This window comes from Egretta garzetta, unplaced genomic scaffold, assembly GCF_000687185.1.
Source record: "Egretta garzetta isolate BGI_Z169 unplaced genomic scaffold, ASM68718v1 scaffold283, whole genome shotgun sequence".
In the NCBI taxonomy this organism is placed as follows: domain Eukaryota; kingdom Metazoa; phylum Chordata; class Aves; order Pelecaniformes; family Ardeidae; genus Egretta; species Egretta garzetta.
The window spans coordinates 59,491-84,590 of record NW_009259043.1 but is presented as its reverse complement, the minus strand read 5'-3'; the positions used below and the strand labels follow the sequence as shown (position 1 = coordinate 84,590).

General features: G+C 38.7%; 1 protein-coding gene across 1 annotated transcript; it reads left to right on the top strand.

Moving 5' to 3' along the window:
* The first annotated feature begins 512 nt into the window (after positions 1–512).
* KDSR (3-ketodihydrosphingosine reductase) lies at positions 513–19,175 on the top strand. The gene is made up of 11 exons (XM_035890577.1): positions 513–524; positions 1,372–1,410; positions 2,037–2,126; positions 3,026–3,082; positions 6,967–7,032; positions 7,182–7,277; positions 8,420–8,611; positions 10,420–10,503; positions 13,390–13,473; positions 15,355–15,456; positions 15,826–19,175. Exons 1-11 carry the CDS (start codon positions 513–515, stop codon positions 15,943–15,945), a joined length of 942 nt encoding a protein of 313 aa, XP_035746470.1. The 3' UTR covers positions 15,946–19,175.
* Positions 19,176–25,100: the final 5,925 nt, after the last annotated feature.

Here is a 25,100-nt window from a genome sequence, read left to right as displayed (position 1 = left end):
TGATTAGTTCATGTGCTGGTGTACCTGCTGCTGTTGAAAATCTGTAGAAGCAGCTCACGAGCGCTGCAGAACTGAGATCTGTCTGAATTTATCAAATGGAGTCTTTTAATCTTTTCAGAGATGTATTGAAATCTTGCAAGCTGTTTTGCGATTACGCTAAAATTCTTAACTTCTTTCCATCATGAAGCATTAAATTAATTCTGGGGTTCTGCTGAAGCCCCAGATTATTAACTAACACTCACACTCTTGCGGACTTCATTTACTTTGAAAGCAGTCATCCTTGGTTCAAAACACTACAGACCAGGTTTCACATTTCTAGAACAGGATATGCGTCTTGGAGTCATCCTTGAAGGTTAGTGTAGGGTGAAGCTAATCTTGCAGAGAGAGTCAGAAGCTAATCTGAAGCAGCTATCTCTATTATTAGGGGAAGCCTAAAGAACTGAAGTTAGTCTTTGTGAACATTACACTCATTCTTGGCCCATTTGTGACTGCAGACGGATCAGTCAGAAACCATGGATCATATTGTAAATCTTTGTTTGCTGGGGTTATTTAACTTACAATAAGCTATTTTTGAAGGTTAGTGCTAAAAATACTTTTATGAAAGAAGAGTTTAGTGATTCATGGGAACGTACTTCTGGCTTTACTGCCCCCAGAAGTGGAAAGAATTTTAAGGATAATGCATCTCTGAGGCATTGGCAGATAAGGAGACAACACAAGGCTTTTGATAGAGTGTGTAGTTAGAGATTGGGGATCCTTGCTTTTCCACTAATTAGCTCAATGCCTCCATTTTCTCATACCTAAAACGGAGGTGTGATACCTTACTTTCTCCCAAGTCTTTTGAGAACTTTGGAAAAAGAACAACAAATTATGATTTCCAGAGCAAACTAAATCGCTACTTTTTCCAGTTATTAGGAAATCTGCATTTCAGAACTAATTTCATCAGAAGAATTTTTTTACAGTAACTGCTTCTAGGCATTTTGTTCCAATGTTTTCTCAATTATAGCCTCTTAATATGCTGTTAAAAGAAAGCTCAAATAATTTGAGTATATAAGAAAGGTATCAGCATTTGTTTAAGGACCAAAGGCACATGTGGTCTGAGACTGGGCTTACATGAACAAGCCATCTAAAGGCAGTGTCAGACAGACAGACATTTTTGTTTTAGTCAAAAAGAGAGGTCAGGATTGTCTACATCTTGTTCCATGTGGACTTTATAAGTAGGTTTATTGAGGGTAGTGAGAAAGGTGTTAAGGTAACTTTAACCTGTTTATTAGTATCATTTGGCGGTGTATCCTCCTGCAACATATAATGCAGGGCTGTAGTAATTACCCTGCATTTGTCTGCAGATGAACTATTAATTTCCTGTTTGCGTAGAGGACTATTCAGTGTTACAGTTTAGAGGAAGAAGAAAAGGTAATGGAAGTGTAGGTGCTGGCATCACCACAAAACTGGAATTGCGGGATGGCACAGACAGTTCAAGGTCCAGACTGGGGGACTGAGAAATGCTCTACAGAGGGCCAACTGTTGAATTAATGGAAATTTTTTAGTAAGAAAGCAGGTGTTTTCTGTTTATGTTTGCATGATGATATCTCCAGCAGACAATTTGCAATTGTTAATTTTACAAATAATTTCTACTGCGAGCAGGTATGGAGGAGCAGTATGTAATCATATTATTATGGCTAACATTAATAGTGATTTCAAACTTTTAACTACTCCTGTCTTTTAGAAATAACGTACAGAACTTACTCAAAAACATGTAAGAAAGCCCATGTGGGAGTGGGACTAAGTGTGCCTGATAGAAGAAATGAGCAAAAAATACGACTGAGGTAAAACTGGTTTTAGGGTAGATCTATTCAGATCTTACTTTTCATTCATACTCAATAAGTAAACTAACTTTAGTGTATCTATCTTCTGTATTCATACCTCATTGGGTGGTATTTTGATCTCTGTATATTTTTAGAATTCTCACTTTATTTGACTCATATGGGAGAAAGGATGGTAACAGTGGACTAACGCTGCTGTTTTCAAATAACTTTTAGGTAACTGGAGGCTCCAGTGGAATTGGAAAATGTATTGCTATCGAATGTTATAAGCAAGGTGCTTTCATAACACTGATTGCAAGGGACGAGGTAAGTGTATGTGTACTTTTACTGGCTAAACTCTGTTCACCAAATCGGCATAGGTGGGGAATAATTTTGGAATTGATAATTATTCATACTTTCTTCTGTGTATAAGGGGATCCTAAGCATTTCAAATTAATGCATCTGAAGAGGAGAGGTGGCTGCCTTTTTAAGGAGCGTAGCCCAGCATGGAATTTGTGATCAGCTTGCCTTAAAACTCTGCCAGTGCTATCGCTTCTGTTAATGGCATTTATTATTTCACTGTCTAGATCCGTGGCAGAGGACAAAATTTTTAGTGGTAACTGGGGGATTAAAGACAGGTCTTAAACTTCAGAGAGTATTTTGGTGTCTAATCAGCATTATATCATACTTTTTACTAGTGAAAAACTGTTCATCAAGACAGCTTTGGAGGAAAAAAGGTTGCTTTGGGTTTTTTTAAATGAGAGGTATTCAGAATTTAGTTGGAATGACTCTGTTTTCATAATGGGTTGTTATTTTATTTGTAGAGAAAAAACTAATTATTCAGGAAATAAAAGCACTTAACTTCTTTTTTTGGGCCTCAGTCCCAGCTGTCTTTGATAATTTAGTTACACTTGAGAACTTACTTTGCATAACCTTGAATGCAGCCAGAATGAACACAATTTTTCTTGAAAGGAGTATGACAATTTGAATTTTCCAAATTTTACTTCGATTTTTATGATAATTCCATGTTAGTTCTGATAGCTTGATGGAGTTCATGTTTTCGTTATATATTCATAAATCTGCAAAATGGCAATAGTAAAGTGTTAATACTAGTTGAAGGTAACTTTTGGGGGTCTTAGGGAATGTTTTTAAGTCTCACTGAATTACTGAAGGCTAACACTGCTCTCAGAACTGCAGTGCTTTAGCTGTTCTTGTATCCATTTCAGAACAAGCTGTTGCAGACAAAGAAGGAAATAGAAAAGTACTCTGTTAATGACAAGCAGGTAAGATCACTGCTAACAGTGGCTGTTGTGTGTTTTGCTTAAGATAGAGCTACTGAACTATGTTGTAGTGACTGCCTTTAAAACAAAGCTGTTTGACAAGAAATGAGTGAGGGCTCAGTATTTGAATTCAAAAATACCAATCTGCTTACATGAAGTCTGCTACGTTTGATGTTGCTTACCTAGTGCATTAGCCTGCTTTTCTTGGAGAAAAAGATTTATGTCTTCAGCTGTAGGTGTAGTATGCTTTTTTGGATAGCTGCAATTTACTGTCACTCAGTAAGTGTTTGTATTCTTCAAGATGAAGTGGAAGAACCAAATTTTTTTCAAATCTCTTGCTTTTTGCAGTTCATAAATGCAGCAGTTGTCTTGGAAAAGAAGTTTAGATACTTGTTTCCAGGTTTAGTTCATTATATCATACTTGTATTCCTTTTCCTGGCGAAGTACTGTAACAGTTACACAGGTTAAATTTGGGAAGTTCTAAGACTTCTAAACACTGAAGCTGCTTTGGTAAATAGATAGTGCACTTGTGCATACAGGCACTATTTTAGAGCTTGCTATGTTCAAAATACATAACTTCAAGATGAAATGCTAGAATTATTTTTTCACAGCAGTAATAATCAAGGGGAGAGGGGAAACAGTATTGAGACTGTTAGCATCTTCAACTTCTCCTTTCTTGTATTCCAGGACTGGTTTGTTACTTTCATAATTACAGATACAAGCAATTTATTTGTATGTGAAAAGGGATTTGAATTGATAAATTGGAGATTCTTTTGAAAAGAAGCAATGGAAAATGGAGGCAATAATTTTAGTGATAGCTGATACAAAATTTTCTCAATACCTCCATTTATAAGATTCTGTCTTCACTTCCATATGTTTTTGTCAAACGGCTCAAGCTGATTTTTTTTCTGTGCATGCTACCTTACTCAGATCAACTTTATTTGAAAAACTAAGCCATTTGAGGTGAGGAGGAACTATATTTTGCCCATTAAAAAAAAAAAAAATCCTGATAACCATTTTCTTTTAGCTGTTCTAGTAGTTTCCCAAGCTTAGCATTAAAGTTAATCCCTTGTCAAACACTGTGTCAGGGTGTTCTTGCTAAAATCTGTCCAAGCTTGATAGGTGTGGACTTTTTCAAAGAATATTGCTTGGTTGCATGTTCATAAGGGTGTCAGTTAAAATCTCAGAAAGTACCTTCAAGGTTGAGTGAGCTCTAGCGAGGACTGAACCGGACTGCTTTTGAAGAAGCAGCTCTAGACTTGCAGCCAGGTTAAGCATAGGCAGTGGGAGTGATAGATAGGCTGGCTCTTATGTAGCTGTTGTTGGGTTGTAGACAAGGGGAAGCCTGTAGTTCATCAGGAAGCCTGCCTGATCTAAATGCAAAGAACAGAACTGGAAAAAGCAGGGAGTCTGGGGAGGCAGAGCTCACACTAGAACAGCAGATCAGAAGCTGGGAAGTGAGGGGGGCTGAACCGAGAGAAGCTGTACAAAAGGATTGCTGAAAGAGTGTAGAGAAAGGTGTTGTCCGATATGGATCACGTACACAGAAACTATTACGTTTACTCGACGTCAAGCCAAGATGCAAATATTCTCAGGAAAGATCAGTTTTTACATGAATATATGCTGTCACCATTCACCTCTTAAAACCAGGGTTTCAAGAACCCTACACTAGTTTCAATGAAACCAGGTTGCATTGACAACCAGTGTCTGGCATCTGCGTACGTTTTAGTGTTCGGCTTGGCAAATGTTCTTTTGAACATGTTTGCATGCTATTTAGTTAGTGCTGACAGTGCAGCCCTTATGGTTACAATGTGCAATGGAACAAAATCCTTGCTCTTAGAGGTTTTTTTGCAATTTTTGTGTTTTTAAATCCCTTTCCTAATATATAGAATATTCCCAGTTACTTCACTGGGAGTTGAATTGATCTTTTATTGTGGAAGCTTTACTAATGATTCAACACCATGCAATATTTAGAACAAAAGGTGAGGAACAGGGCTGGGGATATTAGACTACTTCTGGCAGTGTATTCTGTGTCCTAGGTGTGGATCTATAGAGCATGCTCTGGAGTGAAGGTAGTATATTGTAGCAGAAGAAAGAACATATGATAATAGAAGCAGAGGTGAATTGTTTAACGTGATTGTAGTCCATAAAAGCTGTGGTAGCTCCTGAGTGTGTTCTTCACAGTATGAATAACTATGCAATCTGATACATTAATTAACTGCTCCAATTTTGATACAGAGCTGTGATTTTTAACCTCCTCATTGATCTTGCAAAGACATCCAGTTAATAAATCAGTCCTTTTCGTTCAAATGCTGTTTTATTCTTAAACTTACGTAAAAGATAAATATTTCCAAAATGTAATAAATGCCCTAAGGGGAGATGCATGCGGACCTGCCAATAACTTGTACCACAAGTTTAGTCTGATGTCCAACTACACACAGTGCTGGGAGGCAGGAATAGCCAACCTGCTGTACAGGAATGGCAAGCAGATTCTGTTTATGCAGCTAGGAAGTGTTGTAGTCTGACCAGAGGCAGGACTGACAAATGACTAAGTTGCCAAAGCAGTTAGTTACACTGTGGTAAGCTTTTTTTGTGTGTGTGTGTCCATGTGTTCCATGACAAGTGGTCATGATGATACCTGTTACAAACTGGTGATGACTTTGTTCTGTTTCACCTCAAACTGAGTTTAAATGAGTTGACCAAAGTAACAGAAAGGATAGAAATTGGAACAAGAGTACAGGACCCCCTCCTTTTATAGTGATAGGAGATTGCTTCTCCTTTCAAGGCGACAAATTACCCTGAAGCTCTGCTGATGGCTCAGCAGAGAGGGTAGCTTATTTGTAAATACCTGGCCAAGCTGGAGTTTGTAGCAATCTTACAGTTTTTAAGTGGTAACCCAAAGGCAGTGCTTCCTTTGGCCAGGGGTTGATCTGAAGGTGTTTCAGAACATAGATTCCGAGATCATCTTGCTGAAAGTACTCAGTAACTTTCAAGAAGAACAAGGCCTAACTTTTAGCTGCAACAAAGCTTAGATAGCACTGTTACCTGTTTTTTTGTTGTCCTGTCCCCCACCCTGGTCAATGCTTATTTTAATTTTTCTGTGTCTTTCAAACTAAACCCCATAATCTTTGGTTTCCAGATAGGGAGTGAACATATACACAGTACTTCACTTTTTAAATACTTATGACACTGTGGAAGTAGTCAGTTTCTCACAGAATTTTTTAGAGTTTTGTCTTTGACATGTCACAATTAAACAGTATGCAACTAAGTTTACTAATATTCTTCAGAAAAAAATTTATGGAAAAAAGGGGGTAGCATGCATTGCCAGTACTAAAGTTAGCATGTTTGGAACACTTGCTTTATAAACTTTGGAAAAGCCGTGCTGATGCTGCATTTTCAGAGCAATGCTATGCAACCATGCCCTTCTATGATATGGAAAAAATGTTTTTTCTTGAAGATGAGCCTAAGCCATGCAAATGGTTTCACTTGTGTTTAGCGCTGATGAAAGTTAAATGTAGCACTGTGGAATTTTGACTGCCTTAGAATGGTTTTTACTAAACTTATGTAAATAAGTCATAGTGTGTCTTAGTACAGTAAATTATAAATTATACTTTGCTCGTGAGTAGCTGCTTTGAAGATCCTGAAGTGCTTATTCATTCTTAATATAATCTTTATTATACTAGAATGCGTGAGGGGGAGGAGCTCAGAGGGGGCAGGCATTGATTGCTTTCTCCAGTGTGGGAGAAGTGCAAACTCTCCTGTCAAAAAGACTTCTTGTTTTTCTGGAGAAGATATGTCATTGGGTTTTGTTTCATTTTGAAAGGCTTGGGTCAACAGCTACTGGACTTACTGTGTTGTAAAAATGTTCTTTCGCTTTCCTGTTCTAGGTTGTACTATGTATTTCTGTTGATGTATCTAAAGACTACGAACAGGTGGAAAATGTTCTAAAACAGGTGAGGAAGTAACTGATTCACCCATGTATCTTAAGAAGCTTATCTGTGTGATATATTTCTAATGGAAATAGTTTCTTATAATGATACTGTGCTACAGGAAGGCTTTTTTTACTGCTGTAGAACCTCTTAACCTCTGTCCCCTCTTCCAGGCTCAGGAGAAGCTGGGGCCAGTTGACATGCTTGTAAACTGTGCAGGAACATCAGTTACAGGAAAATTTGAGGATATAGAAGTGAATTCTTTTGAAGTGAGTGTGCATACTTTTTATTTTATTATGCGATGATTTCTTATTCAACCATTCTAACAATCAGATTGCATTCCTGTGTCTTTGTAGACTTCGTATGAATAGCGATACACTTGATTTGTGGTAGCTGTCAGAATTAGGATGTATCTTTATATTTGCAAGGATTGCCTCTAATTTCTCACCAATCGGTCCATTGATGGGTCAGAACAGCGAATTCTCCCTCTCGGATAGAGTCAATCGTCAAGATGGCAAAAAAGTCTGGCATGTATTTTTATAGTTTAATTCACTGTGAAAGGCACTGAGCTTCACACTGTCTCACTTTTTTTTCTGGTGAGGATTTTTTATATATATATTTTTAACCTGTTTAAGAAAAATTCAGCTGTATCAGTGTTTAACTCTGAGGTGCACAAATTGTTTACAGCTTTAAAAGCTGCTGCTGTGGTGAAATGACAAAAAAAAAATGCAACAAAAAAACCCCAACAAAACCCAAACCCTTGTATGTTGGTTATTTTATGCCCTCAGGCCCCCAGTCATCTACAGGTAACATTGAATTGTCTGAAAATACTAAATAGGCATAATTTTATAATAAATTTGAATCATCCATTCTGTTGCTTGTATAGGCTAACAGTTGTGGTTTGGGTCTTCTAGAGAGTGAAATTTAAAGACTTCCCCTTACCCTGCCAAAGATTAAAATCTCTGAAATTCATAAATACATAGAATTTTTCCTGTTTTAGAAAGCTCTTTAAACTTTCATTTCATTATGTTTTCATACATTGTGCTTAAATTGATTGCTTCCTGGACACTGGTTAGGTTAGATTTTCCTTTAAATATTCTTCTTTTTTCCTTAAAGGCCATATTGTATACGCTGATATTGTATACACTGATACTGTATTATCAGTGTCCTGGATGCTATTAAGACTTGTAGATTGACTGGATTTCTTTTGGCTTGAAGTGAGATTTTTAGCTATAAAACATGAAGCTGTAAAATAGAAAACAACTGTTTCTTTTGCCAGCTCATAGAACTACAAATCTACTGAACTTCATTGTTAAAGCAGACTGAAATACGGATTTTTGTTAAATAATACTAAACAGCTGAAAGATTCTGAATCTGTGGCTCAAATACCATATTAATATCGTTTGTACAGCGATTAATGGCAGTCAATTATCTGGGTAGCGTTTACCCAAGTCGAGCAGTAATCGCTACCATGAAGGAACGAAGAATGGGAAGGATTGTGTTTGTATCATCTCAGGCTGGGCAGTTAGGCCTATTTGGTTACACAGCTTATTCTCCAACAAAGTTTGCTCTTCGAGGGTTGGCTGAAGCCCTGCAAATGGAGGTATGTGTGCAATAATTTAAGTATTTTTGATTGTAAACAAAAATATTTTTTTAACCAGCAGCAGAGCACATTTTCATTTAAGTAGTTCTCTTTTTGTCTTGTGCAGCACTGCTGATATCTGCGTGCTATGTTGGCCCTTTTTTTGGCAGCAGTACAATCCTATTGCTCTGCATGGGATTGCAGAAACTAAGCTGATTTCAGTTGCATAAGAGGGAATAGATTGAATCTGTTCCTAGAACTGAAAATGAACACATGTGCAGACTTTTTCTTTTATTCTTTTATTTTAACTTGAAAGGACTTGGATTTTAAGTCTTTTGAGTAAAAGTCTTTTTCAAGGCTCTAAGTGCAGAATGATATTGAAGATCCCATGGATGCATGAGGGGCAGGCCAGTGATTCCCAACTTGTTTGTGAGGCCATGGTAAGTGGTTTGTGAACCATACAAAACAGTAAAACTTGCAAGCTAGAATTTGAGGACTGTCCACAAGAAAAATTGTGTTGACAGTGGTTCACCATTCTAAATCTTGGTATATATGAGCTTTTTAAAGTGCAAGGATCTAAGCTTATGCTTAAGTCAAGACTAAAAACCAAACAAACACTGTTTTCATTATTTGATGGTATGAGGTTGGTAAGTACATTCTAGTAAGACAGGTAAAATTGATTTGAAAATGGCTTCCCTTATTCTTCTGTTCAGCATGTACATTTCAGTTGTTAAGTGTCTGTGTTTGGTTCTAGACCTTTGCATAGTCCCTGTTGTTACCCTGTTCTGTTCAATGTAGTTCTATGCCTTGATCAGGATAAGAATGTGGGGTAAAACTACCTCTAATCACCTCTGGCCTGTCAAATAGAACAACGTGGCTGCAGGGTCTTTCTTCAGACTGGTGACAGGTATTTTTGTGAAGATGGAATTATTCAAAACTGAAAATAGGGTGTTTGTGGACCTGTGATGTGATATTTCAGTATCTTTTCCATATAGAATGTTTCATAATATAAATAAAAATGCTTAGCGCTTTACAACACTCTTCTTTATCTTAGCCCTCTGAATATTTTCATTAAAAGCTTCTGTATTTGTATCTGATTTGCATTGTAGTAGTTTCTGAATAGTAGTGCAGTAAGTGATGTAATTCTGTGACACATACATACAAATGCATAACTAAATGCAATCCTTGACATGAGACTTTCCATTTTTCCTCACATTTTCTACTTATTTTTTTGTCTCCTTAGATTTTGACCCCTTGCAAGTTTATACCATGCGTTGAAAAGCCTTGTGACTTGAGTATACCTCTTAAAGATATCAAATTTGAGTTTTACATTTTTGTTTTTTTTCTCATATTTGTCCAGCAGTGAAAATATTTTGACATAAACAACAGCAAAAAAGCATGCTAATAAGCCTCAGTGAAAGCCTTTTTGGCCTTGTGTTTATGAATGCTGGGTACTGGTGTTTGGCAATGATTTAGTCTTTTTTTTAAAAATTGAAAATGGTAAAATTATAGAGCTAAATTACATTCATATTCCTCCTAAGTGGCTTAAAACCCACTTAGATTCATCAAATAATTTACGTCAAATGCAAAGTTTTTAGATATTTTTATTAAACAAAATGCAACCATCTCTTTAAGATCTTTGCTGTTTTGCTGTCTCATTTGACAAAGCTCTGAGTCTTGCAAGTGCTGAATATGAGGGTGACTGACCACTAGAAGCAATTTAAATTCATGCTTGCTGTATTTCTTCAGTGTAAAAGAAACTAATGAAGTTATGAGGGACATACAGAGGTTGTCAGTATTAAGATAACACTTACTTTTGTAAAATACAGGTAAAACCTTATAATATCTACGTAACGGTGGCCTATCCTCCAGATACTGACACACCTGGCTTTGCAGAAGAAAGTAAAACAAAGGTAAACTGTTCTTCAGTCATACTGTTAATGTTTTTAAAGCTTCACTTCGTAGTAAGCAATGCATTTCAGATTTTATTCGCTTCTGTGGTGCATTTGAAATCGGTGCATATTAAGATTTTAAGTGCTTTTAAACACTTCAATTAAATCAACTTAACTAGTCATAGTTAAATAGCTTGTAGGATAATTTTGTGTATTTTATTGTTCTGGCTTTAGATGGAAGTACTACCTACCTTTAATATCTGAAACACTGTGAAGTCTTTCTGTACTTAATTGAAATATTGTTGTGGAGTGGTAAACTGTAAAACCACTATTTGTTTTGATATCAAAGCTTAATGAGCCCAAACCAATATTCCTATTTTGCATCTTTGATACTATGCAGTTGTTCTGATAGACGTGACAGATCAAAATAAAGCTCAGTTCCTTCAGTGAAGTCTGCAAACTAACCGTGCTGTATGAATGTATGTAATGACACAATTCAGTAGTGGCTGTTGTTTAGTATTAAAGGAAACTCTCTTGCATTGTGTATGCAGTGCAAGCGACAGTATCACTTTTCAGAAGGGTGTGTCAGCAGTAGGCCTTTTTCATTTGGCTTACCTTGAAAAGGGAAGTTTTGACCTTCAAAAGTTTAGTTGCCTCTTGTCATTTGGCATGTCCCTTCATAGGAAGTACAATTCCAAAAACTACATTCAGGCCCTCTGTTCGGACTGAAGTATCAGGCAACCAGAGAAAAATGTGTCTAATTTTTTGCATACTGTGAACGAGAAACTTCATGTCTAAGGAGGTCAGCCTTTTCAAGATGCTCTATCATGTATAATAGGAAATTGGGGTTGAATTCCATTTTGTCTTTTACCCTTTGTACAGGAACCAGTAGGGATTGTATAACATGATTCTTACTTCATCATTTCTTGATACAGATATTCTGTATTAAATGTGTACTCCCACACATCCATATAAAGTGCCATAATTAGACATCTGCAGATACTTGCATAGCTTGCATATTCTCTGGGATTTTTTTCTTTGTAATAGCCTATTTCAGGGAAATACAGTCACCAGCAAAATGCAATGTTCATCCAAGATTTCTCTTTAAAACAGATTCAGTGAGATTTATCTTATTTGTCAAAAAGGTGTTGTCTTTTAAGCAGAGACTTATGCTTTGGTTTAGCATGCATGGAGTCTTCAGGTGACTTGCTCCTGTCGTGGTAATGCACCTTAAATCTCTGCAATATTGCATTGCTCTGACAGTTCAGATACTCATTTATTACTGTTGCATTTATTTAATACTACTTAGTTTAGAACATCTGTTTCTGTAGTTTGCATCTCTTTAGGACTAGGCTATTTTTCTCTAATCATTGACTATAGTAAAAGAAAATGCCAGGAAGTAGGATGCAGCTTTCCTGTATTTAATCATTAAGCCTCTTTAGCTTCTTTTTTTCTTTTTTCTTTTTTTTTTTTTTAGGTAAACTGCTTTACAAATTACAACTGTGCTTTGGTTGGCTGACTAGCCAGATCAAGTATTTAATGGCTGATTTCTGCCTGCCTTTTTCTCAACATGTCATTAACTTTATTTGTTGCTCTGAACAGCTGCTTATTTTTTCCCAAATTTATAGTATTTTAATTGCTGTTGACATCCCTATATCTTTCAGGTTTGGTGGATATTGGCCAGTAAGCTCAAAAGTACATTGGTGTTATGAGATGGAGATTTGATGACACAAGCCATATCATTGTAGGAAAGCATATATAAAGTGTTTGTATGTAATTTCTGCTGGCAAGACAGTGATATCTGCCCTCCCCCCCCCTTAAAATAAACATCCTAAAACAAAAAAAAAGTTTTCAGTGAGCCCGCTCAGTGAAATCAGGATTCGTAATTCTACAGATATTTGGAAATAGACCTGTTCCTGTGAAATTTAATTTCTGTGGTACTTTGGATTGATAATGAGAGAGAAACCTGTAGTTGCTCAGCTCTTTCCTAGAAGTGCTTTTTTGAAGTATTAATATCTGAATTAACCTACTCCCAGTATTTGAGTAGGCTTGAATGCTTCAATTAAGTTTTATTACTCAAGGTAACTGAATTAGCCATTACAACAAGTCAACTTGTGACCAAGTACTCTCTTTCTCCCTAGTTTAGCACTGTTTTTTCTTCATCAACAGAACCATCAATCTTAACATATTGAGCATTTAAATAGCTGGATGTGCAGTTAGCTCCATCATTGTTTTATTTGTTAAAAGTACATGAATGACAAACGTGCTTTTAAATACTAAAGCATATTTTTGCCATTTGTGTTTCTAACAGACCAGAGTTGTGGGTGGGTTTTTTTGTGAAAGAAAGTGTGATTGATAAAATAACCACCATAATTGCTTTCTTCTAGTGAGGTAAAGTAGCATAAATGGTCTAAAACACGAAGAAATAACATGCATTGATGGATTTTGGTGGATACCAGTGTGTGGAGTTTTAGAAATTAAAAAAAAAAAAAGTTATTTTGTAGGATCTTAAAAGTTATTTCAGGCCTATTTTTTACTTTATTTCTGGCAGAAGACATAAATGAACTAGTACAGGTGTTGAGGAGACATGGTTTAAGCATTTTGATAGCTTCTAATGAAAATCGAGTATTTGGGGGAAAAAACACTTTTTCATATTTTATTAGTAATAAACTATTAAAAAAAAAAGTACTACTCAAGGAAAGTTGGCATTTCCCTTCATAAAATTACACTACTATTTCTCAAGGTGCTTCTACCTTTCTTTAAGTGGATGTTTTAGGTGACAGTATGATACCACTTGCTAACGGTGATGTCATCCATGACAAAAGACCCCAAACCGAAATTTGACCTTCATATTTTTCTCTCCTGTGTGTTGTTAGTCAAATTTATATTGGTGTTTTTCTACTAAAGCCCTTAGAGACGAAGCTAATTTCTGAAACCTCATCTGTTTGCCAAGCAGAACAAGTCGCCAGAGTTATAGTCAAAGATGCCATAGTAAGTAAACTATCTTTTTAAAGTACGTTCTTCATTGGAGAGGCTAGGATGTAATGCTTGTTTAAGACTGTAAGACAATGGCTAAGCTAAATGTAATATCTATTTACATGAAATGGTACTCTGTGCTGGTTAGTTTGCACAGGAAGTATGTTCATTATACTTCTTTTGCCACTGTGCCCACAAATGATTTTATACAATCTCCTGGAACTAAAAAGTATCTGAAGTTGTACATTAGACAGAACAAAATGATGCATCAGTATGATGCAATGTCTCAAAGGCAGATTATGACTGACTTTAAAGCACTAAACTCTATTGACTTTTTATGTATCAAATACCATTTGTCTAACCTCAAAAGCTTGTTGGACTATCTTTATTTTTCTTGAAGATGAGTTCATATAAAAATAATTTTATAGTAAATGAAGGCAATCTAGCCTTTTTGGCTTTTAATGTCTTAAGTATGTGATTTATGAGTGATTAAAATACATAAAATGCTGCTCTTAGTGGTGAAGGGTGTATTGCCTTTCTGAGGAATTTTTTTAAATGTTTTGTGCCATGGAATGTTTGCATGCTTAATAAAGCACCTCAGAATGGAAACAAACATGAAATTTCATGTTCATAAAGCACAGTGCTTGAATCCTAAAATCTGTAATTATTTTGCCATTCCAAATACTCTTGATCTTCAACATGATTTACAGCTACAGCAGGCATTCAACTGTGAAGTTTTTACAATGTTTTCACAAATAGAGCACATAAACAAAAAATTATGTCTGGTTTTGGGGTGGTGAGTTTTAAAAGCAAGTACTGTCATAATATTCTGCTTTGGTGCTAAGGAAAATGAATGTGTCTAATCTCAAGCGTCCGGTATTTCTACACCATGCTTTCCAGCACTTTGGATTATATATTGGTTCACATGTGGTCTTTATGCACTCAAGCCATCAGCTGAGAGACTAAAATGGAAATTAAAAGGTAGCTCTGTACTGTAGGAACTTGCAGTCCTCTCAGGTGTGTGTTGGGAAATGACCAAATCTCATATCCTCTGTGACTTCGCATAGATTCACTCCTAACCCTGATTCAGGAACACCACCTTCTCCTTTCACTTCTGCATTCCATAGATTTAGTCCTGCAGTGTTTCAGAAAGTGTTTTTCCAGCATAAAGTCTGCTGGAAACAAATGGGAGAAGCCTGGGAGTCAGAGCTATAGAACTGCAATTTTCCTTATGAGTAGTCAAAAACCAATCAACCGAACGACTTTTTCCTGGTGTCTGTCCCCCCTCTTCTGCCAGGTGAATTGTGTAGCAGGCTGTGTATCTCACCATTTTGAGGAGGGCAAGTTAAAAACCCTTGACATAGGTGAAGGAGGACCTGTTACCTTGCATTTGAATTGAAATACACCCACCCTGCCAAATCTCATGTGATAGCAAACCGATTTTAACAAGCAAGCACTATTTTATTCTACAATTATGGTAGTGATTGGTGATCTGACAGAGTTAGGGTGTAATTCTGTCTCTGAAATATATTCACAGATGAGGAGACAGTCATTCATTTTCCCCATCAGTAAGCATGCTTCAAAAAGAAATTTAGAGCCTTTCTGTCTTGTAAAGAAATACGCAGTAATTTAGCACACTTCTCTCTTTAGAGAAGTTAGCTTCCTTGTCCATTTTTAAGTGAATGCCTTTTGGAATGTTGCTGTATAGCACAAAATATTTCTGAATATTTTGATTCTTAATTGTGTTAATTTTTTTTTTTTTTTACATAACATTTGTTGCTAGCGACATCAATCAGCTATGTTCATCAAAAATAGCTGTTGAAATAAGAACGTGATTTGCCACAACTGGGTAAATTACTTTTTTCTTTTCTTAATCACTGTTTTCCTTCCATGCAGCAAGGGAACTTCAACAGCTCAGTTGGATCAGATGGTTACATGCTATCAATATTGACAAGTGGAATGTCACCAGTCACTTCTATTACTGAAGGTCTTCAGCAGGTAAGATTTGGGAAGGCCCCATAGCCACAATTTCTTATAGATTCAAATACTTTAAAATGTAGAACATTGCGCAAGCATTGATCAGTCAAGCATTTGGTTCATCAAATGGCTGCTGATACTGTGGAGACTCAGGTTTAGGAAACTGAAGTAGTATTTCCAAGCTGAAGCAGCAAGTTGGCAAGAAAGCTAAGGGTATTACCTGCTACTCAAATCCAAACCGTTATATAGGTATGGTGGTCTCCAGGAGTTTGTTTTCTTGACGTTATATAACGTATCTGCCTGGAACTTTTTTTTTGTATTTCACAAGTAAATAATATGCTGCTGTCCGGGATCTTAAATGAATTGAAAGATGTTTCTCTCTGTTTCCAGGTTGTTTGCATGGGCATTTTTCGCATCGTTGGCCTATTTTACCTAGGAAGTTTTGACAGCATAGTTCGTCGCTGCATGATGCAAAGGGAAAAATCTGAAATTGCAGATAAAACTGAGTAATGTTTACTTTGAGTTGAAAGAAGAATGTCAAACAGTCCTGGACAGCTTGCTGCTTAAGTGGGACTCAGTTTTTCTCCTGAAGGATTTAGACTGGAAGTACTTGCATATGTGACAGATGAGTCCCCTCAAAAGCTATGAAAGAAAACAAAAGTACAACTCCAGAAAATGCCAAACTATGCAAAAGTGTGAATGAGGATTAGATATTTTTTTGGTGATTTGAGTTGGAGAGAATTTGAGGAACTTGTAAGTGATCTGCAGAGCAGAATTTGAGAATGGACTATGTGTGGTAATTCTGGACAAATGCTTAAGTTTTCACACTTTGGTGCTTATGGACAAAATAAGTACCATGACAGACTGGGCTGAAGTAGATTGAAGTCCCCTGAACAAGTTGGTACCTTTTGCTAATGTTTTGGGACTGTTTTTAATTTAGAATGTTAACTTTTCCGTTGGCCAGTCTACAGATCCTTCTGTCAATGACAGCGTTCCTTATTCTATCCAACATGAAACTGTGGAAACCTTAAGTTTGCAGATACATGATCCAAGCTTTCTCAGTCTGGGAGTAATTAAAAAGTATGGTTTAATATATGCATACTTTCTAAAGGGAGATGAAGAACCCGTTCCCACAGAGAAATGCTAGGAGATGTGACCGGGTCTGTAGCTCTTCTGGCCTTTGAAGTATGTTATGAACAAAAAAAAAAAAAAAAAAAAAAAAAAAATCAAACCAGTATCAAGTGTGTTGATTACAACTTTCAGCATTTTCAGCCATTGAAATAATGTACAATTTTTACAGATACTTACTTTTTCTTACCTGCCAGTTTTTGCTCTGGAGAGGAAAGTAGCTTAATGCTACTGTTATGCACGTTATTTTTCAAAGCTGCAAATGATGAGCCAAACCAGTAGGTGATGATAGAATCAATTGTAATTAACAATGCAGGAATGTGGCTTTTTGGGGCAGGGGGCTGGGAGGGGGAGGGATGTGTGTCAGAACAGCATTCCACACTTAATCTTATCACTACACAGACAAACCTTCACATGACAAGAAATGATTTAAAATACTCTTCTTCTGTGCCCCACTTCTAATCGGTTTCATTTACATTATATGAAACAAGGCTGCTCAATAACTGCTTCAGAATACACAGAACCTAGTGGTTGTTTCTAATAAATCTGAAGTTTAACACTGAAAAAGCTTGATGCGTAACAATGATGTTTTAAGGGTGCACTATGTATACTGTTTATTTAATGGACCACTATAGCAAGTGCCTTGTGAGCTGCTTTTTTTTTCCCAAAAAGCTGCATATTTTGTATTTGTTAGCACTGCTGTGTTTTCAATGTCATATTTTCCATTTTCAGTTGGTAATCTGAATCTAAAATTACTTGTAAAACTGGGCACTTTCACTTCCTTCAAAGTAGTATTTAACAACAAAATAGGCAAAATGGATTGCTTTTGTTAAGATACTCTCTACATCTGTTTAAGAAGAGGTATTCGGTTAAACGGAGATGAAAAGTAATAGGTGGTTAACTGGAAAACCTTTAAAATGTAACTTATTGAGGCTGTTTATTTTCCCTCTCTGAATTCGGTTAATTGCTTTTCAGAGATAGTTCACATAGACTAAACTTGCTTTCATACCTGGTTTACAAACATGTTTTGGGGAGGGTCATATTGGCGCTCTCATTTTAAGTGGTTAGACTTTCATTAGATCGCAAACCTTGAGGCATTGTTGAATTCTTCACAAAGCCTATGTTTTAGGTCCTGCCTCCTGATTTTGTTTAGATGTGTGAAGTTGTGCATGCCTATAAGATTAATTTCGAGAACAGAGTATATTCCTGCATTTTTAAACAGCTGGGCTTCAGTGCAAAGAAATCTAGTGTGCATATGTGTTTCCTGTGCTGCTTGATGTGAATGGCATAATGGGACATTTATCATACAGCCATTGTCAGCATTGCTGTGTTTCTTAAAGCAACATAACAATGCTATTTGGACTCAATTATCTATGTTAATTCTTACTTTGATGCAAATCAAATATTCCTTTGACCACCCACAAAAGATATCAGAATGGGTGAATCAGTTGTGCTGTAGTTTGAAAGAAATGCTTTTGTAAATGACTTGATGTCAACACGAGCTTGAAGGTCAGGACTTAAAACCAGTAAGACTTTGGATACTTGAATTTTTGGATCTTCAGCTTGGAATGTTAAAGTGTTTGCATTTAAGAAACATAACCCAGCAGGTCAGAGCACACACAAAACACTATGGCAGCTGGGCCTCTTTAAAATATTTCAGGTTGGACATCTTAGATGACTAACCACTCTTTCTTCACTGAAGAGTCCTTCAAATAATGACTGATACAATTCAGCGCAAGTGTCTGTGAAGGAGGAATAAGAATACTGTGTGAAAGTTTATGGCCCCGATTATAGAGACTTCAGTTCACACCCAATTTTGCGTAGTGTAAGTGGTTGTATTGACAGTAAAACTGTAGGCTGAACTTCTCAGCAATTCTGGAAATTGGAACAAGGCAAGTTTTTTGAAGGAACAAGTCAAAGATGATATTTTAAAATGCTCTAGTTTCTGCTGTTGCAAGTTAATTCGGTTAATAAGTGATAAACTTTTCAACTGTTTTAGTGTCAAAACACAGTAAACTGTCAACTACAGCAACCTTTGCTGTAAATTGTTTTCTTATGCACATTTTCTAGCTACCGATGTACTCATTTTAAGGTCCAGTATTAAGTGAAGGAGATGCCTTGTGATCTTGTGGAAAAATATTTAGCAGCCAAAAATCTGTTTTGCCAGTTTAAATGCTATAAAACCTCTGCATTGAAATGTTTTAGCAGTGTATTAGATCCATGAAGATCTTCAACTAGGCTTTATTATTTTCTTTCAAATTGTCAATAATTTAATCACTTGTGCCATATCAGTCGGTGTCTTGTCTCTTGTTTTCTTGATCAGTCTTTAGGATTCGATTTAGGCTTTGATAGTCTTTTCCATTCCATGTAGTTTCTAATGACTGTCCGCTTTAAATACAGATTTATTGTAACTTTACATATAGTTTACTTCACCAAGGTGTTCATGTGCAATTTAAATAGATTGAATATTTTACTAAGAAAAAAGATACAGGTAAATAAACTTTATTTGCTGTGAAAAACTCTAGGCACTTTTAAATGGTAAAAATATATAGCGTTATTTGTAAAAAGAAACTTTGTGCTTATTGCTTCATCATTTTTGTGCCAGAACTGTAAACTAGTTTTCATATTATATATTTCTCAAAATAAATGGAGAATCAACAAAGCCCGTAACTTCTAAGTTCTTTGAGGGGATGAGGAGCAATGGATAAATTCATTTGCAGGGCTCTGTTTTTCTTTCTCCTTTCTTTTTTTTTTTCCTTTTTTTTTTTTTATTTTTTTTTTTAAAAATCTGGGATCAGATTTAAAAGGATCAGCAGGATCCTTTCAATTTTGTGGGACAGCAGAGGGGGCAATATATCCCTCCATATAGGGAGGGATATATTAGAGCAGAGGTGTATAGCAGATGAAGGATGTAAAGAATTCAACTGAGTATTGTCAACAGACCTGGTGTCATCAAACCATAATGAAAGTGGGATTAAATTGGTAAATTTCCCTTTTTTGCAGGAGGTGCTGCCAGTATAACCAGAGCTTGTGCTCTCTGGAAGTGTGTACGAATCCCGATGAGCCAAGCGATGCTCATTATTCCTAGTGGGAAGAGAGTGAGAAGTGATGGCTAGGGCAGCTGTCTTCCCATGCCGCCTGAGCATGCAGCTGTATGGAAAATTACTGTGTTATGTTTCAGCTCTGTGGTAGGAGGGCTTGAGTGGATGGATGGCTACCTCCAAGGTAACAGCAGGGGAGAAAGAGCCCTCAGGTCCTTACTCTCAAAGTCAATTCAAAACTGCAAAAAAGTTCCATCTTTTAGAAAGACATTAAATTATCAGAGAGCCAAAATCAAAGATGGATTGAGGAAAGTATCTGCAATCTAAAATGCGTTTGAAAGCTGAGGGGCTGGTATTCATCTTGGAATGTTGGGAGAATTAAAAATTTTGAAATGGAAGAAGGCTGTGTTGCAACTGGAGCAGTTCATTTTTCCTTTTTGGTACAAGTAGCAGGCCAAAGCAGATTTCTCCTCATTCCTTTGGTATCACAGAATCGCGAGGGTTGGAAGGGACCTCAGGAGATCATCTAGCCCAACCCCCCTGCTAAAGCAGGTTCTCCTAGACCAGGTTGCACAGGACTTCATCCAGGCGGGCTTTGAATATCTCCAGAGAAGGAGACTCCACAGCCCCCCTGGGCAGCCTGTTCCAGTGCTCCGTCACCCTCAGAGTAAAGAAGTTTTTCCTCATACTCAACTGAAACCTCTTATGTTTCAGTTTGTGCCCATTGCCCCTTGTCCTGTCGCTGGACACCGCTGCAAAGAGTCTGGCTCTGTCCTTGTGACATCCACCCTTAAGATATTTGTATGTATTGATGAGGTTCCCTCTCAGTCTTCTCTTCTTCAGGCTGAACAAGCCCAACTCTCTCAGCCTTTCCTCGTAGGGTAATTGGATTTCAGCTAGAGGCCGAATCTCTGGTAGGGGTTTTTTTTTACTTTTCTTTTTCCCCCGTGCAGCTGGGGCCGAGCACGCTGAGGAATAGGTGCTTGTTTGATTGTCTGTCAAAACTGGTAGTAAAACTTCCTCAAGTCATTTCCTTTCCTCTGTCACTGGGGGGAGACACTCGGGAGAGGCAGAGACCTTTAAATGAGGTGTCTGTCTTGCCACACCTCCCAGCCTCCTATTTCCTCTCTTTCAACCTAGGTGCACTAAATGGGTGAAAAAGAGGACCGTGCTAGTCTGTTGGTGGTGGTGGTCTGCGGTGGGGGGAAATAATACTGTGAAGCTTTTGGACAGAAACTTGTACTGAAGGAAGCAGAATGTGCAACTTTTTTTTTTTGACCCCCAAAGATGCTTATCTAAATTGATGGAGGGGGGCAGGGAGAAGCATTTCATAAAGCCGAACGAGAAGGTTTGCTGTTTGGGGAAACGTTGATGAAGGAATATAATGCCGAACCCCCCCCGTGGTAGAACACCACCAAGCCAGTCTGAGATTTTATTTTTTTTGAAGTTGAAAACAGGTTTGTTTTCAGCTTGGAGGGGAATCCCCATGTTAATTTTAAACCTTTCGAGTTCTAACTATGAAGTTCGTTCAGTAGTAGTGCTGCTAGACCAATGTAAATAAACACAGGGGACGAAAGCAAAACATACATGACTAATACTAAATCATGCTACCAAGCGCTGCGAATCGACTCCTTGGCCAAAATGAGGTGTTAAATCTAGAAAGATACCAACTGTAAATAATGTATAGAAAAATGAGTCTCAAATTCTAAATGTTCTAGGTAACTTGTGACTGACGGGAACATCCTTTTCAAAGCTAACAGGTACTTCAAAGGAAGTAGTTGAAGTGAGGTGTGTCAGGCTTTATTTCAAAGCATTTACTCAAAAAAATCCCTGCTTTCCCCCCCTCTTCAAAAATTTTAACAGGTGTCATAAAAGTCTGTGGAGCAGAGATGGACGTTCCTATGTGTCCATCAGACTCTTCCCACTTCCTCTTCCTCCAAGCTGAAACTGCCGCCTTCGTGCTGCTGCTCTTTCAACAGGGAAGTTGGTCCCCCATTCCTTTTTCTGTAGCTGAAGGAAGAAAGGGCTTCGGCAGCATTGCCCGGATCACGGGACTAGGTCGGCAGCTTGTGAAAGGTGGCGAGACAGCTCAGATCCTGTACAGATGAGACCCTATTGCCACGTCGCGATGTCGAAGAGATGGGATTTCCAGAGCTAGATGCAGTTGTTTTGCCTCCTTCCAACCCAAACCACGGGGCCTCTGGATCTTGACAAGAAGTGCAGGTGGTTGAGGGATGAGTACGGTAAAAGGGGTCTGAAAGTCAGGAGCTGTTTGTTGTGTGGGACCTAAAGGATATTATCGCAGTATCTCATCCAGCTGCCTTTCCTGGTGAGCGCAATTAAGCCCTGTGAAATCAACCACGATGGCAGGTTGAGTGCGCTTTAAGCGATTTACAGCAGCATTCTCTGCTCTGCAAGCGCTTCCAGCCAAAAAGGATCCACTCCACACCTGTAGCATTTGCAACACCAGCAGGATGAGAGGCAATCTCCCATTTCAGGAACGCACTCTGAAGAAGTGAAGTTGTTTGTTTAACCGTCCCAGTTAAAAATGAGGAAAATACGTATCTGGGCTTCCTGGGTGCTGCTTTTCCCCGTACTTTTTACATGCGGAAAACTGTTTTGTTTTGTCTTTTAAAGCATCTGATACGACAGACCCTCGCTGCTGCCTGGATAGCCATGTTGGGCAAGACGTTGAACAAAACAGATGAGACGAGAGAGTCTTAGCAATAAATGGTGGTGTGCAGCTGGTAGCAGAGGCGAGTCTCTAGAAGTGTGTTGTTTTTGAGGCATTTCAGGGCAGCTTGGCAGAGACACCATGAGCCCATGGGTATCATGGTCTCATGGACAGAAACAAAGGTGAAAGATCTCGTGGTTGATGGTTAGTTTTAGTCAGGGCAAGTTAGAAAGCTGTTGCAAGGCACAAAGGCATGCGGAGCAAGTAAGGGCTGAGCGTGGGAAGGGGCAGCACGGAATGCCTTGAACAGAGGAACCCAGATGAAGCACGGCGGTGGGCGGCACAGGCAAATGCCTCACTGGACATTAGCACCCACAAGCATTTACAGCGCCGTTGGCATTTGCCGGCATTTACGGTGCCTTTGGCTGCTAATTGTCATGTGTGCAAGTTCCCCGCCCGTGGGCAAGATCGTGGCAGACGCTTTCAACAAGCCCAGTATTGAAGCTGTGTTAGAATGCCGTAAGACAAAGGACTTTTTTGGTTGTCACAACTGTGTTTACCTGCACCACTCTAAATAACTACCTTTGGGTTACGCAAATTCAGGTTTGTGCTGGGGCTTTTTTTGGTTTTCATTCGTTCTAGAATACAAAATCTCTGCAGGTTTACAGTGCAAAACGTGGCAATGTCCTTGCTCAACAGGGTGCAAGCGTACACCCCGGTTGTTTCACGCCTGCCCAGGCACGGCTTCAAACAATCAGCTTGCTTCTCTCCAACTCGCCTGCTCATGAGCCAAGGAAATAAAAAGGGTGGGCAGGTCACCAGGAACCAGGGCTGCTGCTGAAATCCTGTGGATGTTAATACAAAGGTAGAGGGAAAAGGTGTCCACTTTCAGATTGTCGGGAAGTTTGCTGTTGCCAGGCATAAAGAACTTTTCCAGAGCATTGGTTAATCACGCACCCACTGGTACCTTGGGCATCTGGGAAGCTCTCAAAGAAACGGCAGGCTTTGCAGGATCCTGCCTGCTCAGTCAGTTGCCCAAGGATGGGTCAGAAAGCTGTCTCACAAGAATAATCTGCCCTTTACGCTGCCAGACCTGACCAATGCCTCTTGTCGATGCCCCTACCTCTGTAATGGTCAAGGGAGATTTTCTTCACGTGAGCTTCTGTTTGTATTCCCAATTGAGTTCCAGTTCTTTATACACCTAATTCTTCTTATTAGTCCGATCAGCTTTGGTGGGCCGGCTCACATAAAGGTAAATGTGTGTGCGGAAGGATTTGCAGGATCAGATCTTGAGCGGTCAGCACGGTATTCTGCTACCGAAAAGCACCGTAATTATTCCTTAGCTGATGTCATGTGATCGTTTCCATCCTCCTTGGTAAATCCTGAGCCTCTGTTGCGGGTTTGTCCTGTCTGCCCCCAAAAGCGTATTGCCTTTGTTTTGGATGTCTCTTGAGCTGTCAGTTTTATCCCGCTGAGCTCAAACAAACAAGCAAGGTAAAAAGCAGTACTGTGATGCAAACTTGTGACACTTTAATAGATGCTCATCACCCACTCAGGTAGCATTATAATTGGTTTTAAGATGCCGCTCCCTTCAATTACAGCCATAAATGCAGGTCAGGTGCAAGGCATTGGACATATTACGTTAAGAACAGGAAAGCCTGTTTAAATGCACGTAATTTTGTTTTGCTGTTTTTACAGAGTCCCAATTTGTCATTCTTCAAGGTACAGTTTTTGTTTCCCATGACTCATGGCTAATACCCTTGCTTAAAGCAAGGAGTTCCTAGGATTTGCCCTTGTGGTTTTCATTTTTTTTGGCACAGTCTCAGCTGTGTTCGGTACTAGCGAGCTTTCTTGTGAACCATGACCACTGTTTCGCTATTAAACCTTTAAAAAGGCTGGGGTCTATCATTTCTGTAGTGGATGTGGTGCTGGCAGGGAAAAAGCAGCATTACTGAATCCATTCCAAACAGAGTATCTCATAGTTTTGCTGTACCCCTTTCTATCAGGAATCACGAATTCTGAAACTATTTGATGTTACTGGTTATATGCCCTCAGCACACTGTCCATTTACTTGGTCTTATTTCCATTTCTGCACACAAAATACGTTCAAATACCCTAAGCAAGTTCAGAGATGTTTTCAATTTCTCCTTACAACAGCCCACCAATTTCATATGCATCTTTGTTTTCTGCAGCAAGTCCCGCACCGATTTATCCTCTGGGCTTTAAAACCGATCCTGCTACGACGTTGTTGTGCAGCCTACCCAGACAGTTCTTCTGTGTTCCTTAACATCTCATCTCTGTCAGATGTATTTCCAGTTGCAGGACCAACTATATTAGGTTTAGTCACTAGCACGGCGACAGGCTGAATCGGCAGCCCGGTTGGTTGTGACTATTCTGATTTTCTCCATCACCTGTTCCATATAAACCATAGCACGTTACATGGAAAAGTCAGATTGCTTTCTGTATTCAGAGGGCACCTTTTCCTTTCTTTCTCTTTCGGTGCAAGACCATAAAGGCAGCGATTTTGCTCGGTTGACGGATCTCTCGCCTACGTTTCTGCCGTCGGAAGCAATCCCTCAGCTCCTGGCAAACGCCTTAATTTCAGAAGGCTTTTAGACAGGGGTGAGGGGTGTTTGCGCTCCGGGATTTGGCCCTGCCGTCAGTTCCCTGTCCGCACCGGCGGGGCACAGCCCCTCAGCCCGTGGCGTAGAGCACCGTCCCCTCTGCAGCCCCCCTGCCACCCCCCTCCCTTCCTCTCGTCCCCCAGAACACAACACACCCCAGCCCGACCCCGTTTACACACCGGCGGGGGGGCGGGGAGG